The 18,135-nt window shown below is 34.8% G+C and overlaps 1 protein-coding gene across 4 annotated transcripts in view; it reads left to right on the top strand.

The window, feature by feature from the left end:
* The window catches only part of TFCP2 (transcription factor CP2), an 80,235-nt gene that overhangs the window by 40,779 nt on the left and 21,321 nt on the right, over window positions 1-18,135 (top strand). For 2 of the 4 annotated variants that reach the window (XM_056798221.1, XM_056798222.1), the window contains exons 3-8: window positions 5,379-5,530; window positions 5,947-6,023; window positions 8,322-8,427; window positions 15,289-15,395; window positions 16,259-16,411; window positions 17,859-17,969. In XM_056798221.1, coding sequence (XP_056654199.1) covers window positions 5,379-5,530; window positions 5,947-6,023; window positions 8,322-8,427; window positions 15,289-15,395; window positions 16,259-16,411; window positions 17,859-17,969 — 706 coding nt within the window. The remainder of the gene's footprint in view (window positions 1-5,378; window positions 5,531-5,946; window positions 6,024-8,321; window positions 8,428-15,288; window positions 15,396-16,258; window positions 16,412-17,858; window positions 17,970-18,135) is intronic. The other 2 variants (XM_056798223.1, XM_056798224.1) reach the window with 1 other exon arrangement.

The following is an 18,135-nucleotide window of genomic DNA, read 5'->3' on the forward strand; positions in this document are numbered from 1 at the left end:
TTCATTTATGATCTAGTACCTATGTGCCAGGCACTGGGGATACAAATAAGAAAAAGAAAAACAATTCTTGCCCTCTAGGAGCCTTTAATCTTAAGGAAGATAGTACAAAAAAGAAAGCTAGTCAGGGAAAACATTAGGGAGTATCTTGTTACTTGTTCCATGAAGTTGCACCTAAGCAGAGCTGCATGTGGAATAGATGGGAGGTGCCAGGTTCAGATCTGGCATCAGATACTTTCTAACTTTGTGACTGTGGGCAAGTCACTTAACTTCCATTACTAGCCCTTGCCATTCTTCTACCTTGGAACCATTACTTCTAAGATGGAAGGTAAGGATTTTTAAAAATGCTGCCTTCCTTCTATAAAGGAAAACTTTGGGAGTTGAGTGTGCTACCCTCCAGCCCTCCAATCAGAAGGGAGAAGAGGCTGAGGAAGTTTGGAAGGATTTGAATTAGCAGCTAAGTGAATTGATTTGGAGAGATCAGCTTATTCTGGAAGGGACATCTTGTCAGAGCTACAGATATTTAAAAACAAAGGATTTTGCTTCTTGTGTCTCTTAAATACTTCTTTAGTAGTCTGGAAAAACTGAATAGTTCATAAATTGGTTCTTATGGAGGGAGGGAGGTAGAGAAATTGATATCTTAACTAAGCTAATAACAAAGATAGTTTTGCTGCTTAAGCATCAGTAGGAGAGGAAAGTTTTGTTATATATTTTTTAGCATTTATTTTATTCAAATTTTGCTTATTTAGTAGGCTAGACAAATCATCAGGGTATATTGTCACTGGAAATGCCAGTTCTTTGTAGATTTCATATGAGTGTATTCATTTTTTATCAATAACTTTTGCCTGACTGCAATAATCTTAAAATTGTGTAGTGGCTTTGGTGTCAGAAGATTAGGATTCATGTCCTGACTCTGGTCCATGGCAAATCACTTAACCTCTCTAGGCCTCTGTTTCCTCATTTATAAAATAGTAGGGATAAGGTTGAACTAGATGAACTCTTCTATCTCTTGAGTTCTATGATTCTTTTAAAGTGTTGAAGAAGTAAATTAATGTATTTTTAATGGAGGTACAGATGGTATGTGGTACTTATAAAGAATTTGACATTCCATCTAACTTAGCTTTTTAGTAATGAAAATGTAATCAGCCATAATCTAAGACCAGGGTTTTAAAATAGCCCAGCCTTAATCAGGGGGACACACTAGACTCAGAAAATAATTATTTCCAACCTTTTGGGAGTTTCAGTTTTTGTTTATTTGAGCTCCACACACCTGCTCCCTCCTCTACCACTTCAACCAGAAGAGTGATTGATGTTTGGTATAAATTTATAAAGTGAATGAAAGTTAATTGTATTTTGGGAGTTTTGTTATACAATTGTTCTTTGAAAATATCCTGTTTGTGCATAAAGTTGGTTTGGGAATTATTGTCCTGCCTAAGATCCTTTCAAGCCCCAAATTGTGAATAGAATTGAATAGTAATCAGATTGAGTCCATTTGTAGTATTTCTCAGGATCAAGACATTATCCTCTACAATTGTTAGGTAAAATTAGCTCTGATTGTAACCTATGAGACTCAGAATATGCTCCATATATTTGTGTTCTATTGGTCTTTGCTTTGCAAAACTGGCCTGACTAGTAGTAGCAATGATAGGGTTAAAGAAACTAAGCAGATAATTTGGGTTCAAATCTAAAATCTGCTAAGAGGTAGAGATAGGATTGTGTTAGGTGATGCCTAAATATTATTTTAATTTGTATTTATTTATCCATAAAAAAAACTTTATTGCCTTTGAAATATGATCTATATGGATTATCCTTTTTTAGGTAGACCATGAGGATTCTCTGGTGGCCCCAAATGCCAGGAGTGGGTTCTTCACTATCACCCCTATCCATAATCTTGTCACAGTATTTGTTACTCACATTAACCAAGTCAAATTTTAATTTTGGGCTTCTAAGTAACATTTTTCATCTTAAGTTTTTTTATTACTATCTTTTGTTTTTACAGTAACTTTTCTAAATATAATTTTGCCTTTCCTTGTAGCAAAAAAGAAAAGAAAAAAGGCAGTTTAGCAAAACTAACATATTCATGTAGTTAATATATGCAATTGTGTATATGCAGTGTTCCACATCTATATTATATTTTCTCATCATTTTTTAGGGGACAAACTGTCATAATTACACTGTATTCAGGTATTTGTTTTTTATTGTTCTAGTTTAATTTTGCAATCATTTTCCGGTTTTGTTTTTATACTTCATAGGGTGTCAATTCATGTCTTCCTATCTTTATTTGAAATTCTTCATATTCGATTTCTTGTCATGATAAAGACTCCATTACATTCATGTCTCTTTATCAGTGAAATGATGAGTCCAATCTTCATTCCTACATTTAAGTTTCATGATTTTTTTTTTACCATTTTTTAACTGATGGGTATCTACTTTGTTACTTGCTAACACAAAAAGTACTTTTCTGAATATTTTGATGAAAGCTTCGGTTTCCAGGTTGTTGAGCAGAAAGTGCTTTGTAAATCATTAGGTACTATGTAAATATGAATCAGTGGTGTTATTTTTTAAAAAATTTACCCAATTACATGTAGTAACATTTTTCATCACATGTTTTCCCCTAAAAGTATATAAGTTCAAAACTGTCTCCTTTTCCTCCCTGAAATGGTAAGTAATTTGATCCAGGTTATACATCTATGATCATACAACATTCTCTATTGGCCATTATGAGAGAATATTCATATAAAACCAAACCCCAAAATAAAAATACACATAAAATAAAGTGAAAATTAGTGTGCTTCAATCTGCAGTCACACTCCATCAACTCTTGCTCTGGAGGTGGGTAGCATTCTTTGTCATAAGTTTTTCAGAATTCTCTTAGATCTTTGTATTGCTCAAAATAGCAAAGTCTTTCACACTTGATCATCATACAATATTGATGTTACTGTGTTTGTACAATGTTTATTTGGTTCTGCTTATTTCACTCTGTATAAGTTCATGTAGTTCTTTTCAGTTTTTTCTGAAATCTTCCTACTTATTATTTACCATTGTATTTAGCCACTCCCCAGTTGGTGGACATCCCCATAGTTTCTAATTCTTTACCTCTCTGAAAAGAGCTGCAATAAATATTTTTGCACAAATAGGTCTTTTCCTCTTTTTTGGATCTCTTTGAGATATAGTCCTAGTAGTGGTATTGTCCTGGATCAAAGGGTATGCACAGTTTTAGAGCCCTCCAGAATGATTGGATCAGTTCACAACACCAACAGTGTCCCAATTTTCTCACATCCCCTCCAAAATTTCTCATTTTGCTTTACTGTCATATTAGCCAGTCTGTTGTATGTAAGGTACTTTGGAATTGTTTTAATTTGCATCTCTCTAATCAGTAGTGATTTAGAACATATGATTATAGATAGCTTTGATTGCTTCATCAAAAAACTCTTCATTTCCATTGACTTTTTCAGTTGAGGAATGGACTTGTATTTTTATACATTTGACTCACTCATATATGATCAATGATTTTTTTGTGTGTATTGTAAAGATTAAATTTGTTGAGAGGCAATATAATTTTCAAGTTAGTTTATTAATAAAGAAAATCTAAAGTAGACTCCCTCCAAAAAATGAACCAAGGAGCTCAAGCAGGGCAAAAGAGAGAGCTTTCCTGTATCAAAGGCCGGTATCCACTCCTTGTGACCTGGCTTGGGTGACAAAGATTGGAATGCAGAGAGCTCTGAGGGCACCTGCCCCCCTATACACTAGAAAGGCAGAGGGACTCTGATGGATCCCCTCTCCACCGCGCCTGATGGCAGTTTTTCACACCCCCTGCCCCTCTGCCCAGCAGCCCAAAGGGAGTATACAGAGGATGAGGTGGGTGGCTTACAGGTGACAGTGTGGGAGGGGAGGGAAGAGGAGTGTAGCACTGGGGCCACTCCCCTTCCCCTGTCTACACTCTCTGAGGACATTCCCCACTTCACCCACCCCTCCAGCCAGCCGCCCAATGAGAGCACTTCATCCTTCCCCTGTGTGGGGTAAGGGGGAGGTGGGGTGCATCAGTGGGAGGGAGGGACATGGCACTTGGTCTAGGGGGAAATGGGGTGGGGGCAGCCCTCTTTCTCTAAAAGGTTTGCCATCATTGACCTAAGACTTTCAAAAAAATTCTTTTCAATTTTTGTTCCATGGATTCATGATTCATGTTATCTCCTTTCCCCCTTTCTTCCCCCCTCCCAGATTAAACAAGCAATTTCACTGGGTTATACACTCAAAGCCTATTTCCATATTATTCGTTTTGTAGTAATCTTTTAAAACTAAAACCCCCAATCCTATACCCATTTAAAACAAGTGACAAATCATGTTTTTCTTCTGCTTTTCTACTCCCACAGTTCTCTCTCAACTTTCTCATTAGTCTCTCAGGATTGTCCTGGATCATGGCATTGCTATTAGTAGCAAAGTCTATCACATTTGATCGATCCGCAATGTTTCATATATATGTTCATATATATATATATATATATATGTGTATAATGTTCTCCTAGTTCTGCTTATTTCCCTCCACATCAGTTCATGGAAGTTTTTCTATTTCTTAAAGAAATCCATTGATTCATCATTGCTTATAGCACAACTAAGACATTTCTGATTGGTAAATAGTTACTGAGGAGGTAGACGTGGAAATCTCAATGCCCCCCCCCCCCCCCCCTCCATTGGTTTATTAAAGGAAGGGAAGTCCTTGTTGAGCCTAGGAAAATGCCTACACTCTCTGCCACAGGGCAGTGTCAACATGGATCCCTGGAGCACTCAATCAAGATTCATCATACTTCCCAACAAGGGAGTGAAATGGCTATTTGGGCCTGCCCCTAATATTGTTATCCTTCCGTGATGCAGACCAAATAAAGGAGAACCTAATTGAGCTCCACAGCCTGGAGAGAAACTGTAGCCACAGTTTAGAATCAGAGGGTTTTTCTGGGGGTGCTAAAGAGAAAATTATGTGACAAAAAAATCCTAATTAATATTAATTTCCCACAGTGTGAAAAATGTTTTGTAACTGTGTTCATATAATCCTTGTTTGTTCTACAAGTTGACTCCCAGATATCTTATACTGTCAAGGTTTGTTTTAAATGAAATTTCTTTCCATCTCTTGCTACTGAACTTTGTTGGTAATAAACAACGTTATTATTGATATGTCATTTGAATTTGTAATGTGATTAAAATGGAACTTCTTTGAACATTCAGCTTCACTTTGTAGACTAAATCAAACCTAACATTATATTTGTTGAATTTTCACTTCTTAAAAAATTGGGGGTAGTTATTAAATATGTAACTAACTACAATAAGAATTAATCCTTGCTATAATATTGTTCAATGTTTTTGAAAGTCATTTGTTTCTTTTGTTTTAGTGACGTCCTTGCATTGCCCATTTTTAAACAAGAAGAGTCAAGTTTGCCACCTGATAATGAGAATAAAATCCTACCTTTCCAGTATGTGCTTTGTGCTGCTACCTCTCCTGCAGTAAAACTCCATGATGAAACACTCACATATCTCAATCAAGGTAAAGTCCTTTTGTCATGAATATTACTAAGCTCCTCTGCATTCACATCATTGTATAAGATAGGGTTAACTTTCTCTGAAGGTGGTGGTTGTAGTTGTCAGTTCAGTCTAGTTCAGTCAGAAGGTTACTTATCCTAGGATCTTCGAAGTTATAATGACAAATCTTATTCTTTCCAATACTGTAGAAAAAGAATGAATGGATTTATACTTCTGGTTTTTCCCATCCACTTTCTCCATCTTGTTTCTAGTTCAGTTGTTTTTCTACATTTTAGTAATCACATTTGTATCAGAATACTTTACTTTGTGATCATATATAAAACCATTTGAAAATTAACTTTTCAAATTACTTTTCAAACTTGATTAAATTTTTTAAATGAATTGTTGGCTTCCCTTATAAACATGAAATATTTCTTTTAGGACAGTCTTATGAAATCCGAATGCTGGACAACAGGAAACTTGGAGAACTCCCAGAAATCAATGGCAAGTTAGTGAAGGTAAAGGACAAAGAATAAACCACCCATTGCACAATTATTTCTCTGTCCTTTTTGAGACAGCAAATTTCATCCTGTAAACTCTTCTACTGACCCCACCCCCCTTCAGTTTGCTGACTAGATATGAAGATCTTAGGAAGCCAAGATCTAGTCCTACTGACATTTTAGTAATGGACAACTCAATCCATGTGGGGCAGGGAGATACAGTATTTAATATGAGCAGTGGAGACCTAGCTGCTATTTAAAAAGGTTCAGAATGGAGAAAGTCTTGATTTTCCATAGTCAGTGTTGGTCTCCTGGGCTTAATATAAAATGAACTGCTGCCGTGAAGGTAAGCAAGCTCTCTGAGAGCTTTGAAAACAGAGCCACTAGTCGTCTTTTCACCCCCTGGATATTTGGTAAAACAACAGGGTAAATAGAAGCCATTGCTGCCATGATAACAGCTGTACCTGGAGGTATGGGATGGAATAATAGCTCTCCATAGTGTAAGTGATAGAAAAGAAGCATGATACAGATAGTATTCATATCTTCCTTTTATGCTTACTTAGTTGTAATGTGTCAATTTGTGTGAACTGGTAAATTTTTTGTATTCTTTGGGAAATTTGGGTTGGTTGTAGTGTGTGATTAGTAGAGAAAAGAAAAAAAAATTAGGGTTATGATCCCGGATACCTCTTTGCCATCATTGCTAACATTTAAGTCAAATTTCAAATGGTGGATAACACTGTCATAACAGTTATGGAATCTGGGGCAGGGAACAGGTTTGTAATGATATAGAACTTTCTGGGTGGACTTTAGATAAGAACACAGTGCTCAAAAGAAAACCATAATGGAAATGAAGTTCATCAAGGATTTAAGCTAATCACTGTTAATTTTGTTGTGTTATCACTCAGTTACCTGTCAGTACAGCCAGGAAGGAGGAAGGGCTTTAACAAATACAGTCATACAATATACTGTTTATAAGAAACACACTTTGAACCTAGGACCTCCCATCTCTAGGCCTAATTCTCAATCCACTTAGCTACCCAGTTGCCCCCTTGGGAGTGTTTTTTTTTTTTAAAGCTAGAACAAATTAAAAAAAACCCAATTAAACACTAAATTAAAAATTAAAAATGAGATCAATAAAATTGAATGTAAAAAAAACCCAATGAATTAATATATCTCGGAGTTGATTTATACAGATAAACCATTTATTTATATAATTGATTTATGTTATTTATTTATGTTTTTTAGGCCCATACCTTCCATCTTAGAATCAATACTGTTTTTGGTTCCAAGGTAGAAGAACAGTAAGGGCTAAGCAGTGGGGGTTAAATGACTTGCCCAGAGTCACAAAGCTAGGAAGTGTCTGAGGTCAAATTTTGAACCCAGGACCAAACCACTGAACCACCTAGTTGCCCCAGTTAATATATTTTTAAAAAGAGAGAAGAAAACAAAATTATTAGTATTAAAGATGAAAAAGATGAAAATATCACCAATGAAGATGAAATTAAAGCAAGTATTAGGAATTATTTTGCTCAATTATATGCCAATAAATTTAACAATGTAAGTGAAATGAAAATACTTGGAAAAAATAAACTGCCTTGATTATCAGAGGAGAAAATAGAATATCTAAATAAAATATTTTAGAAAAAGAAATTGAAAGGTCCATAAATGAACTTCCTTTAGAAAACAAAAACATTAGGATCAGAGGATTCACAAATGAATTCTACCATTTATTATGGTCAACTAATTTCCAATATTAAAGAAATTATTTTAAATAATAGTTAAAAGGCGTTTGGGGAGGCAGCTGGGTGGCTGATAGAAGAGTGTAGAACCAAGAGCACATTATGTATAGTCTTAGATTTAATATTTGAAGAATAAGTTGTGAATGTTCGCCTTCAGGGAATAAACTGAAAAATAGATCCAGAAAAGACTTAATCTATATACAAATCTTTTTGCTGGATGCCTAGAAATAAATTCTATTAATTTGCTTTTAGAAATAGCAATTTTTAAAAGTATATAGTATTTAGAACTAGAAAGGACTTTAAAGAACATCTAATGCCACTCTTTGATTTTATAGATTCGAGGTAACTGAGACTCAGAGAGATTATATGACTTGTCCACACAGCAAAACTTAGATTTGAACCAATATCCTCTTGACTCCATATCTAGTTCTTGTACCCAATGTACCAAAGCTGCCTTTCATAGGCTCATAGAGCTGGTGAGACCTTAGGAAACATCTAATTATACTTCCTTTGTACTACCAGAATCTTTGGAGGTTGCATATATCCTGTATTAATTGTTTTTGCCCTTTTTTTGCAGAGTATATTTCGAGTGGTATTCCATGACAGAAGACTGCAGTACACTGAGCATCAACAACTTGAGGGATGGAGATGGAACAGGCCTGGGGATAGAATTCTTGATATAGGTGAATTGCTACTGAGGGAATGCTATTAGTCCAGAAGAGTGGTTTTCTTTGACTCTTATTTCAAAATACTTCATGAATTTGCTTAAACATTGAAATTGGAAATTATTTTTGTCAGTAGCATGAAAAAACAAATGAATATTGAAGTGGAAATTGAAATTTTAAACTGTTATTTATATCATAATTGCACTTGCTATTTCAGAGAGATACTAAGAGTTTCCTAGACTTTAAGCTCCATAAGGGCAGAGTTTGTAATTTATCTTCTCTAATTAATCAACTCCACAAGCATTGAGTGCCTACCAATTTCTAGGCACTGTGCTTCATGCTGGTGGTACATAGGAGCTTCTATTCAGGAAATAACCTATACACATATAAGTATGTACAGAATAAACTTTGTGTGTGTGAGAGACAGACAGACAGACAGACAGACACAAGAGAACTTTAGTGTGGAGAGAGAATATAGAGGTCCATCCAGCGGCCTCTCTGAGGACCCAGGGTCTGTCTGCCCAAGTATGACGTCACGGTCGGATGAATGAGATGAGACACATCGTGCATTCAGCCCACGTATGCAGGGATCACACACAGTGCTCTGCCATAGTATCATGGTACGTTTATTATATAGGTTTTTTGGTACACACACATAATCAATTCTCTACGTATGTGACATTCTACAATTTGATTGGATATCATCAAATCACCTAAACTCTTGTGATGTTACTAGAACAAAGAATTCTGTGATCATTTACTAGGTTTCTACAATACCCTGTGATAGATATGATTAATGCGAATAAAGCCATTTGTAGGTTAGTCCTTTTTGGGGGGGCTACTTGGAATTCTCTTTATATAGTTACAAGGTGACATAGCTAGAGCAAGTCCATAGTTTTACCAGATGCAGCACATAATTATGTGTGTGTGTGTAAACTTTTTTTTTACCCTTAACTTCTGGCTTAGAATCAATACTGTGTATTGGTTCCAAGGCAGAAGAATGGTAAGGGCTAGGCAATGGGGGTTAAGTGACTTGCCCAGGGTCACAAAGCTAAGAAGTATCTGAGACCACATTTGAACCCAAGACCCCCTGTCTCTCATTCCACTGAGCTACCCAGCTGCCCCCTGCATATATCTTTTTGAAAAACTTTTCCACCCAATTTAACAAGCATGCGTTTTGTCTTGTGACTTTCCTCCTTCCCACCACCAAAAAAAATTGGAAAATGAGCAAAAGCATTGTAACAGATATTCATAGGAATAGTTCAATTATGTTCTGCTGGCATTAAAAGAGAAAAAGGAATACACTATAAAAGAAATTGAGATGAAGGGGATAGAAACTTCTATTCACATTATTATATATTTTGTTTATATTTATATTCATTGTCAAGTTAAACAAATTTTAACATTAGCTGTTTCCAGAAATGTATATCTCATTCTACATCTTTGAGTATGTTAACTACCTTTTTTTTTTAAACCCTTACCTTCTGTCAATACACAGTATTGACTCTCAAGGCAGAAGAATGGTTGGGGGTTAAGTGACTTGCCCAGGGTCACACAGCTGGGAAATATCTGAGACCAGACCTGAACCTAGGACCTCCAGTCTCCAGGCCTGACTCTCAATCCACTGAGCCACCCAGCTGCCCCCTCACCTTTCTTTTAAGAGATGAATAGACATGATTATTTTGGACCTCATGATTGGCCATTGCATCAAAGTTCTTAATTCTTTCAAAGTTATCTTTACAATATTGTTATTATGTAAATTGTTTTTGGTTTTACTCACTTCACTTTGGGTCAGTTCATAAAAGTCTTTCTGGGTTTCTTTGAAACCATTGCTTTTATCCTTTCTTAGCACATAACAGCATTCCATTACTTTCATGTAGTATATCTTTTTCAACTGTTCCCCAATTAATGGACAACTCTTTAATTTCCAATTTTGTGCCTGTATGAAAAGTTTCTTCAGATATTTTTATTCTTTTCTTTGATTTCTTTCGGACTATGGACCCAATCAATATCAAAGTTTGGACAATCACAATTGAGTAATTTTGGGACATAGTTCCAAATTTCTTTTCAGAATGACTAGCCCATTCTGAATTGTATCATTATACCACTTTTTTCCTCCCACTCTAACATTTGTGATTTTGTTTTTCATTACTTTGCCAATTTTATGAGCTTGAGGTAGAACCTCAGAGTTACTGTAATTGCATTTCTCTTATTAGTAAATTATAGAGCATTTTTATATGACTATCAGTAACTTGTATTTATTCTTTTGAAAATTTTGACCCTTTGACCATTTATTAATTAGGAAGTGATATCTTAAAATGTGAATCAGTTTCTTATATGTCTTGGAAATGAGATTTTTTTTTTAGGAAATTTGCCACAAAGATTTTTCTCCCTGTTATTTACCTGTTTTCCTTTTCCTTTTAATTATATTGGTTTTGTTTATGCAAAACCTTGTAAGTTTGCTTTTTTTTTCCTCTCTCTTCCCACTCCTTTTCTTTATAAAGAAAAAGAAGGTGGTTAATGAGAAGTAGGCATAGCAGGAGCTTGATCTGTGCTTGTTTTAGGTTATTTCTGCACTCCTGACTTTTCTCACTTCCTTTTACTCAGATATCAGTTACAAGTTCTTTTAACCATTCTTCATGATACTCTCCCTATTGTATTGCCCGTCCTTTCTTCTATTCCCTCCTGTTCCCATTGAATCCAATGTATTTTTAATCCTGTAGGTTCTTTCCCTCTTTTGCCCAGGTGAGATGAAAATGAAATTCAAGTGATGATCCCTTTCCTACAGTTGTATAATCTCATATTTGTGTACTAGATAATACAATATTTAGTTTCTATCCCTTTCATTCCAATTACTTTTCTAGTGTTCCTTTTTTTTTTCTTTTAATGTCATCAAAACATAACACAACACTCCTAGATCCTTTGTCTTAGTTAACTCAGAGAACATTAGAGTTCTGTGGGGACACTTGTTTCTTCTCTTCCTTTAAAATGAAAGCATTTTGACCTTGTCTAGTCCTTTCCAGTTGCTCAAGTTTACTTTTTTGTGTTTTTCTTGTTTCTTGTTTTTGCATTTCAGAGTTTCAACTCTAGTCTAAAATGCTTATCTGTCCTCTTTATTTTATTAATAGGCCATTTTAGTTTTCCTGGGTAGGTTATTTTTCTTTGTTAGCCTTTATTATAAAGCCTATTGGAATATCATATTCCGAATTTTCCTTTCCCTTTTGTGGTATCACATCTCCTTTCTTTGCTTTTATAGTGATATCATATTTTGTTCTAATTATTCTGACTGCTTGCAGTATTTTTTCTTTGTCCTTGAAGCTCCAGATTTTGATTATGACATTCCTGGGAATTTTCATTTTGTGAGTTTCTTTTAGGAGATGACTGTTGGATTCTTTCAGTTTGCACAGTACTCTCTGCTCCAAATGACTGAGCAGTTTTCATTCATGATTTCTTGAAATATGGCATCCAAGGCCTTTTTTTATTTTGGTTGTGGTTTTCATATAGACTGGTAAGATTTCCTTTTTCCTTTACTTATTTTTCAGGTTATTTTGTGTTTCTGACATGAAGTACTCTATATTTTCGTCTTTTTTTGCATCTTTTAACTTTGTTTCAATATTTCTTGTTGTTTTGCAGAAATGAACTTCTCTTTGTTCTGTTCTAATTTTGTTTGTAATTTGGATACATTTTTGTACCTCTTGTACTAAATCACTAATTCTCTCTTTAGATCTTTCCTCAAATATAACTTACTTTCTAATTTTTAACTCAAGAGATCTTGTTTAATTTATGATAGGGTTTTGTCATTTCTTCTTCTAGTTGAATTATATTTATTTGAGGGTTTGCTTACAGATGTTATAGAGTAATTCTTCGCTTGTGTTTATATCTTAAATATCCCTGACTGCCTAACAGCTATTTATTGTGACCCATCTTTTTTGTTTATCATTCTTTATAGCGTTACTACCCAAATTAAGTCTTTATATTAGAGCTAAACTCAGCACAATTCTTGAGGGAATATTGTGCCCTTTTTTTGGATGTGGTTTTTATTCCCTGGCTTTCTGCTGCTGTTTTTTCTGTGCATTGAGTACTGTTTTCCCCAAGATTTTTAGAGGTGGCTCAGACTGGGAAACTTGCAAGCTTTTATTATGCCCTCAGTGGTATGATACAGGGCTGCTTTCCAGGCTGAATTCAAGAAGCTCCAGAACCTAGTTTTAATTTGAGCTCCACTAGACCATTGGTGACTCCAGTCCTTGTCAAGGAATAAGTATAGAGAATTACCTTTCATAGCAACAAAATGTACCAGATATTTAAACATTTAAAAGACCGTGCACATAAGAAATGTAAAGACAACAATATAATTATTTTTAACAAAAATCAAAGATGAACTAGAGAAATAAAATATCTGCTACTCATCATTGGGTAAATCAAATATTGTTTTAAAAGATAAGTACTTTCCAAGATAATCTGCAGTTTTAATGCAATATCAATAGGCTATTTTATAATAATAGTCATAATAAAATTCATATAGAAAAGAAGATAAAAAATATCAGTAAGAAATATCAAAAAGAAAATTGGCTTGCTGGACTTAACCTACCAGATTTCAAAATGTACTACCAAACAATTATTTTACTTACACTCATACACACCCATACCCCATGCTCTGTTTATAGTTTTATAGTTTAAAACTTTGATAAATGGAATCACTAAGTAAAAATGTTGGAGAAAATTTGATAACTTTATGTTGAAAAAATAATCTGAGAGATACTTAACACTTTATGCCACAATCACCTCTTAACTGGAATAGCAATGACTTTATGGGGTGGGGAGAATTACCCTCAAAGCCTTGAAGAAAATACTTTTGGCTCAGCTACAGAGGAAGAATATTTCTATCAGGCTGACAAATGGAAGATTGCATTGTAGACAGAATCACCAGGCTAAATTTTATAAATAAAATGAGTTTGTGTAATAAAAAAAATTACATTTAAAAGAAAAAGAAGCATATTAGGATAAAATGTTGTGGTTAAAAATAATGACAAGAAGACCTAATAACATCCAGAATCTGTAAGAATTGGTAGTCATAAAAGTAATAATAAATGCACTCAATGAAATGATTGTCAAAACTCTGAAAACACAAGTTTTGAAAAAAGCATAAACTGTTAAATCACATGATGTTCACATTCTGCAATCATAGAGAAAGGCAGAGCAAGATAACTTTAACATACCATGTTATGCTCAATAGAATGACAAATTATTGTTAGAATTATAAAATTTAATTCTGGCAGAGGTATGGGAAATTTTTTTTTGCATTTTGGCTGTAGTTTGCTATAAATTTTCTGGAAAAAAATATTTCAACATATAAATCATAGAGCTGATGATACTCTGACCTAATGATTCCATTTCTAGGACTTGATCTCAAAAGTATAATGAAAAGGAAAAAAAAAACCCATAGCATCCTTATCTGTAATAACAAAAAAACAACACTGTATTCAATGAGTAAAGAAATGCTTGAAAAAATGATGATATGTGAATGTGAAATAATATACTAGTATAAAAAAGAAGTATAATGAATATAGAGGCATGTAGACAGGAGATGACAATGATCAGAACCAGCATAAGATACATATAGGACAGCTGAGTTTAGACATATTTAAAATACAACCACTTAGCAGAACTTCATTCAGTTGGATTTGCAAGAAGACTTAGAACAAATAAATTTTATTTTATTTTTAAATCCATACCTCTTCCACCTTAAAATAATGGTAAAGGCTAGGCAATGGGGGTTAAGTACCTTGCCCAGAGTCACAGAACTAGGAAATGTCTGAAGCCAAAATTGAACCCCATCTCTAAATCCGGCTTTCTTTCTCTGCTGAGCTACCTAGCAGCTCCCTAAATTCTATCTTTATATGTTTTTTTGTTTTGTTTTGTTTACTACTAAAAGGTTCTGTTAGATTTTCTTTTTAATTGGGTATGTTTCTTGTTTATTGATTAAAATTAAATTTATAGTTAAAAGTTAATACAAACAGATGAAATAGAAATATATAGATTGTCTTCCCCTAATATAAAGCAAAGATGGTGATCTTTAGATGCAGTAGCAATTTAGTTTTCACATTCACTCTAATGTAAAGACACTATCAATTTATATAATTATACAATTTCATATATAGTCATGATTATATAATACTTTCAATACATTTCTATTTTTTGATGAACGGTGAATTTATTTGTGAAGGAGAAGAGGGAGATGATATATTTTGGTACTGAATAAATGCTACAAGATTTTGATGAGATCATCTCTTCTTACACAGATAGCATAGTGTGTGCAAGAATCATTGGCCTTTGGGTGAATCTAATGCAATTTTTACAATAAAATACTTCTGAAACTACTTAATTACCATCCCTGGCTTTACACTGATCTGTTGCTCTAGCCAGTAATAATAATGTTAGTCTAGTGTGGCTCTATTATTAAGTAGTATAGTTCAGTCTGTATCCTCCTAAATAATTAAGTGTTATGGAGAATGAAATCCAGAGCTTGTCTGAAGCCTGCAATATAGTACTGTGTCTGCTACCTTCCCTTTTTCTATAGCCCTTGCCATCTGATCCTAGGAATGAAGCTGTTAAATTGCTTCAGTTTTAAACCAGCAAACACATCCAAAATCAGACCCAATGAAAAATGGTTAGGAATAATAATTTAATGAGAGTAAATAAATGAGTAAATAATTTTTCTGATGTTAATTTTACTGAAATAATCCCTCTTTTTACCCAAAAATAGGTTTAAGATTCAACCAGTTTCATGCTAACTCAGGAAAGGAATGTGAAAATGAGTGGATTTTCATTTAAGCCTACTACCACTACAACTCCCTGATAAACTAATATTTTATCTTTCAGATATCCCAATGTCTGTAGGTATAATTGACCCCAGGGCAAATCCAACACAACTGAATACTGTGGAGTTCCTCTGGGACCCTGCAAAGAGGACATCCGTGTTTATTCAGGTAAAAAGAAGTGATGTCTAATTATAAAGGATATCCCAAGTTGCTTGTTTTGCTGAATAAGTAATATCACATGTTAAAGATATAACCCCTTTGAGAGGCTCCCAACTTATTCAAGTACAAACTTCTCAGCATGTGCCTTAGAACCCCTTTGAATGAATGAATGAATGGATGAGCAAATGAGTTTGCACTAAGCACTTAATGCTGTAGCTTAGGGATAGAAATAGAAAAGTGAGAAAGTCTCTTCTCAAGGAATTTGCACTGTAATTGGGAGCTCATTTGCTCAACATTTGGGGAAATCTAAAAACCCTAAAGATTTGGTGGCAGAGCAAATGCTTAGGTCCTTAAAGGGGCATTAGAAGGTCACATTTCCCTGGGAGCATAGTAAATCCTTCATCTCCCATCAAGTTGCAGTAGACATGCAAGGACAGCAAATGGGGTGGACACTATCTGGTAGTCCTGGTAAAGCCACCTTTAACAGAATCTGTTGTAGAATTATTTCTCCAGTTAATGAACTTCATGAATAGAATTGCTTACTTCCTCCGACTTTCCCCCCATTCTTGTTCCTAGCCATCTACCACATGGAATTTTCATATATACCATCTTCCTAGTCCAGATTACTCTTCAACTACTTCCTTCATTAGACTGTAAATACTTCAGCTGGGGGGGTGGAGATGGGGGTGGCTGGGGAGAGAGGGAAACAGGGAGAGAGACAGGAAAAGAATATTATATATGTTATTTCTCATAGAGTTTGTTAGAGGATTCTACATAAAATAGGCACTTAAAAGATGTTGTAGATTGACTTGTCAGCTGAATGATTTAAGCTCTGAACAGTGGCTCTCCATCCCACCCCACCCCCACCCCAGGTACATTGTATCAGCACAGAGTTCACTATGAGAAAACATGGTGGAGAAAAGGGTGTTCCATTCCGAGTTCAGATTGACACCTTCAAGGAGAATGAGAATGGAGAATACACTGAGCACTTGCATTCAGCCAGCTGTCAGATCAAAGTTTTCAAGGTACTACCAACATTTTGCTGGCTCTCTGTTCATTTTTTCTGCTTTTATGTTTTAACAGTTATCAACAAATTGGAAACCTAAATTTTCATTTCAAATACACGATAGGAAAAATTGTGGCCTAAACTAGATGTGTGCTGACGTAATTGTGACCACTGTTGTGATTTGGATTCAATGTAAGGATGCAGAAACAAGGTTCCTCTTTTTGAGCTTGATCAATTCAAGTTAACCATATGAACAACATTCCTCCAGTACTGAGAGGAGTGGCAGATGTGATTGCTCAACTGTTGTCAGTAATATTTTAAATACCCCTATAAGAGGTGCTAATAAATTAGAGAAAAACAGATTGCATGCTTATCAAATTTGTATGTGATACCCTCGTGGAAGGGACAACTAATATTGATGTTATGATATAAAATATCTTGATAGGTTAAAGATACCAAATACATGTCTTATGGGCCACATACAACCTTCAAAACTCTTAAGTATGACCAGAATCAGATTAAATAATTGGGAAATATTTACCAAGATGAATAAAAATGCAATAAAACAGATTTTAAAATGTTACATTTTAAAACTTAAGTCAACATGAATTTAACATCCCTGGGCTAGAACACTGGGCTCAATCTAATTAGATGAAATTTAATAAAAAGTAATGTTAGATCTTATACTTTGGTACAAAAAAATCAGCTCTACAAATGCAAGATGGACAAGGTATGGTTGGTCAGCAGTTTGACTGAAGAAGATCTGAGGGTTTCAGTGGACTGCCAAAAAAATTAGTGCCATTTTGCCTACATGAAAAGAAAAATAGCTTCCAAGAATAAGGAGGTGATAGTATTCTAAATATTGTGTTTATTTCTGGGCACCACAGTTTAGATGAGCATTGCATTGATAAGCTGGAGAGTATCTAGAAGAAACTAACTTAGATAGCAAAGGGCCTTGAGTTCATATACAGAGCTCAATTGAAGAACCTAGGGATGTGTTTAGCCTGGAAAAGAGAAGTATTGGGAGATATTATAGTTATCTTTATGTATTCAAGGGTTGTACTATGAAGGAATTAGATTTGTTATGATTAGCCTCAGAGGAAAGAACCAGAAAGAGTGGGTGGAAGTTGCAAGGAGGCAGTTTTTTTTAGCTTGATGTCTTTAAAAAAACCACTAATGCAAAGTTATCCAGAATATACTGCCTTTAGAGGTATCCTTTAGACCTATCCTTCCTTGAAGGTCTTCAATCAGAGATGGATGACTGTTTTTCAAGTATGTTATAATAGGGATTCCTTTCAGACATGGGTTGGACCGGATTGCTGCTTAGTCCCTTCCAACTCATGTTCTGTAACTCTTAGAGCTCTTAGGGAATTGAGGAAGGCCATGAGGCTTGCATGGTTTCACCATGCAATTGCCAATAATCTCTACCAGTACACATTTTTCAACCAAAATTTGTCTAATTCTAGCCCAAAGGTGCAGACAGGAAGCAAAAAACAGACAGGGAGAAAATGGAGAAGCGAACCCCTCACGAAAAGGAAAAATACCAACCTTCCTATGAGACAACTATACTCACGGAGGTAAAAAGTTTTTTTCAGGGGTTCGTTTCGATCTTTTTCTGAGTGATTTGCATTTCTCTCTGGGAATTAAATAACTTTCCTGTTGCCCAACTAAAACTAACAAGCCTGCAAAGCAATTTACTTAGTTTCTTTTGTTCTATTGACTTTTGATCCTGAGGAACATACT

This window comes from Monodelphis domestica, chromosome 5 (assembly GCF_027887165.1).
Source record: "Monodelphis domestica isolate mMonDom1 chromosome 5, mMonDom1.pri, whole genome shotgun sequence".
Lineage (NCBI taxonomy): Eukaryota > Metazoa > Chordata > Mammalia > Didelphimorphia > Didelphidae > Monodelphis > Monodelphis domestica.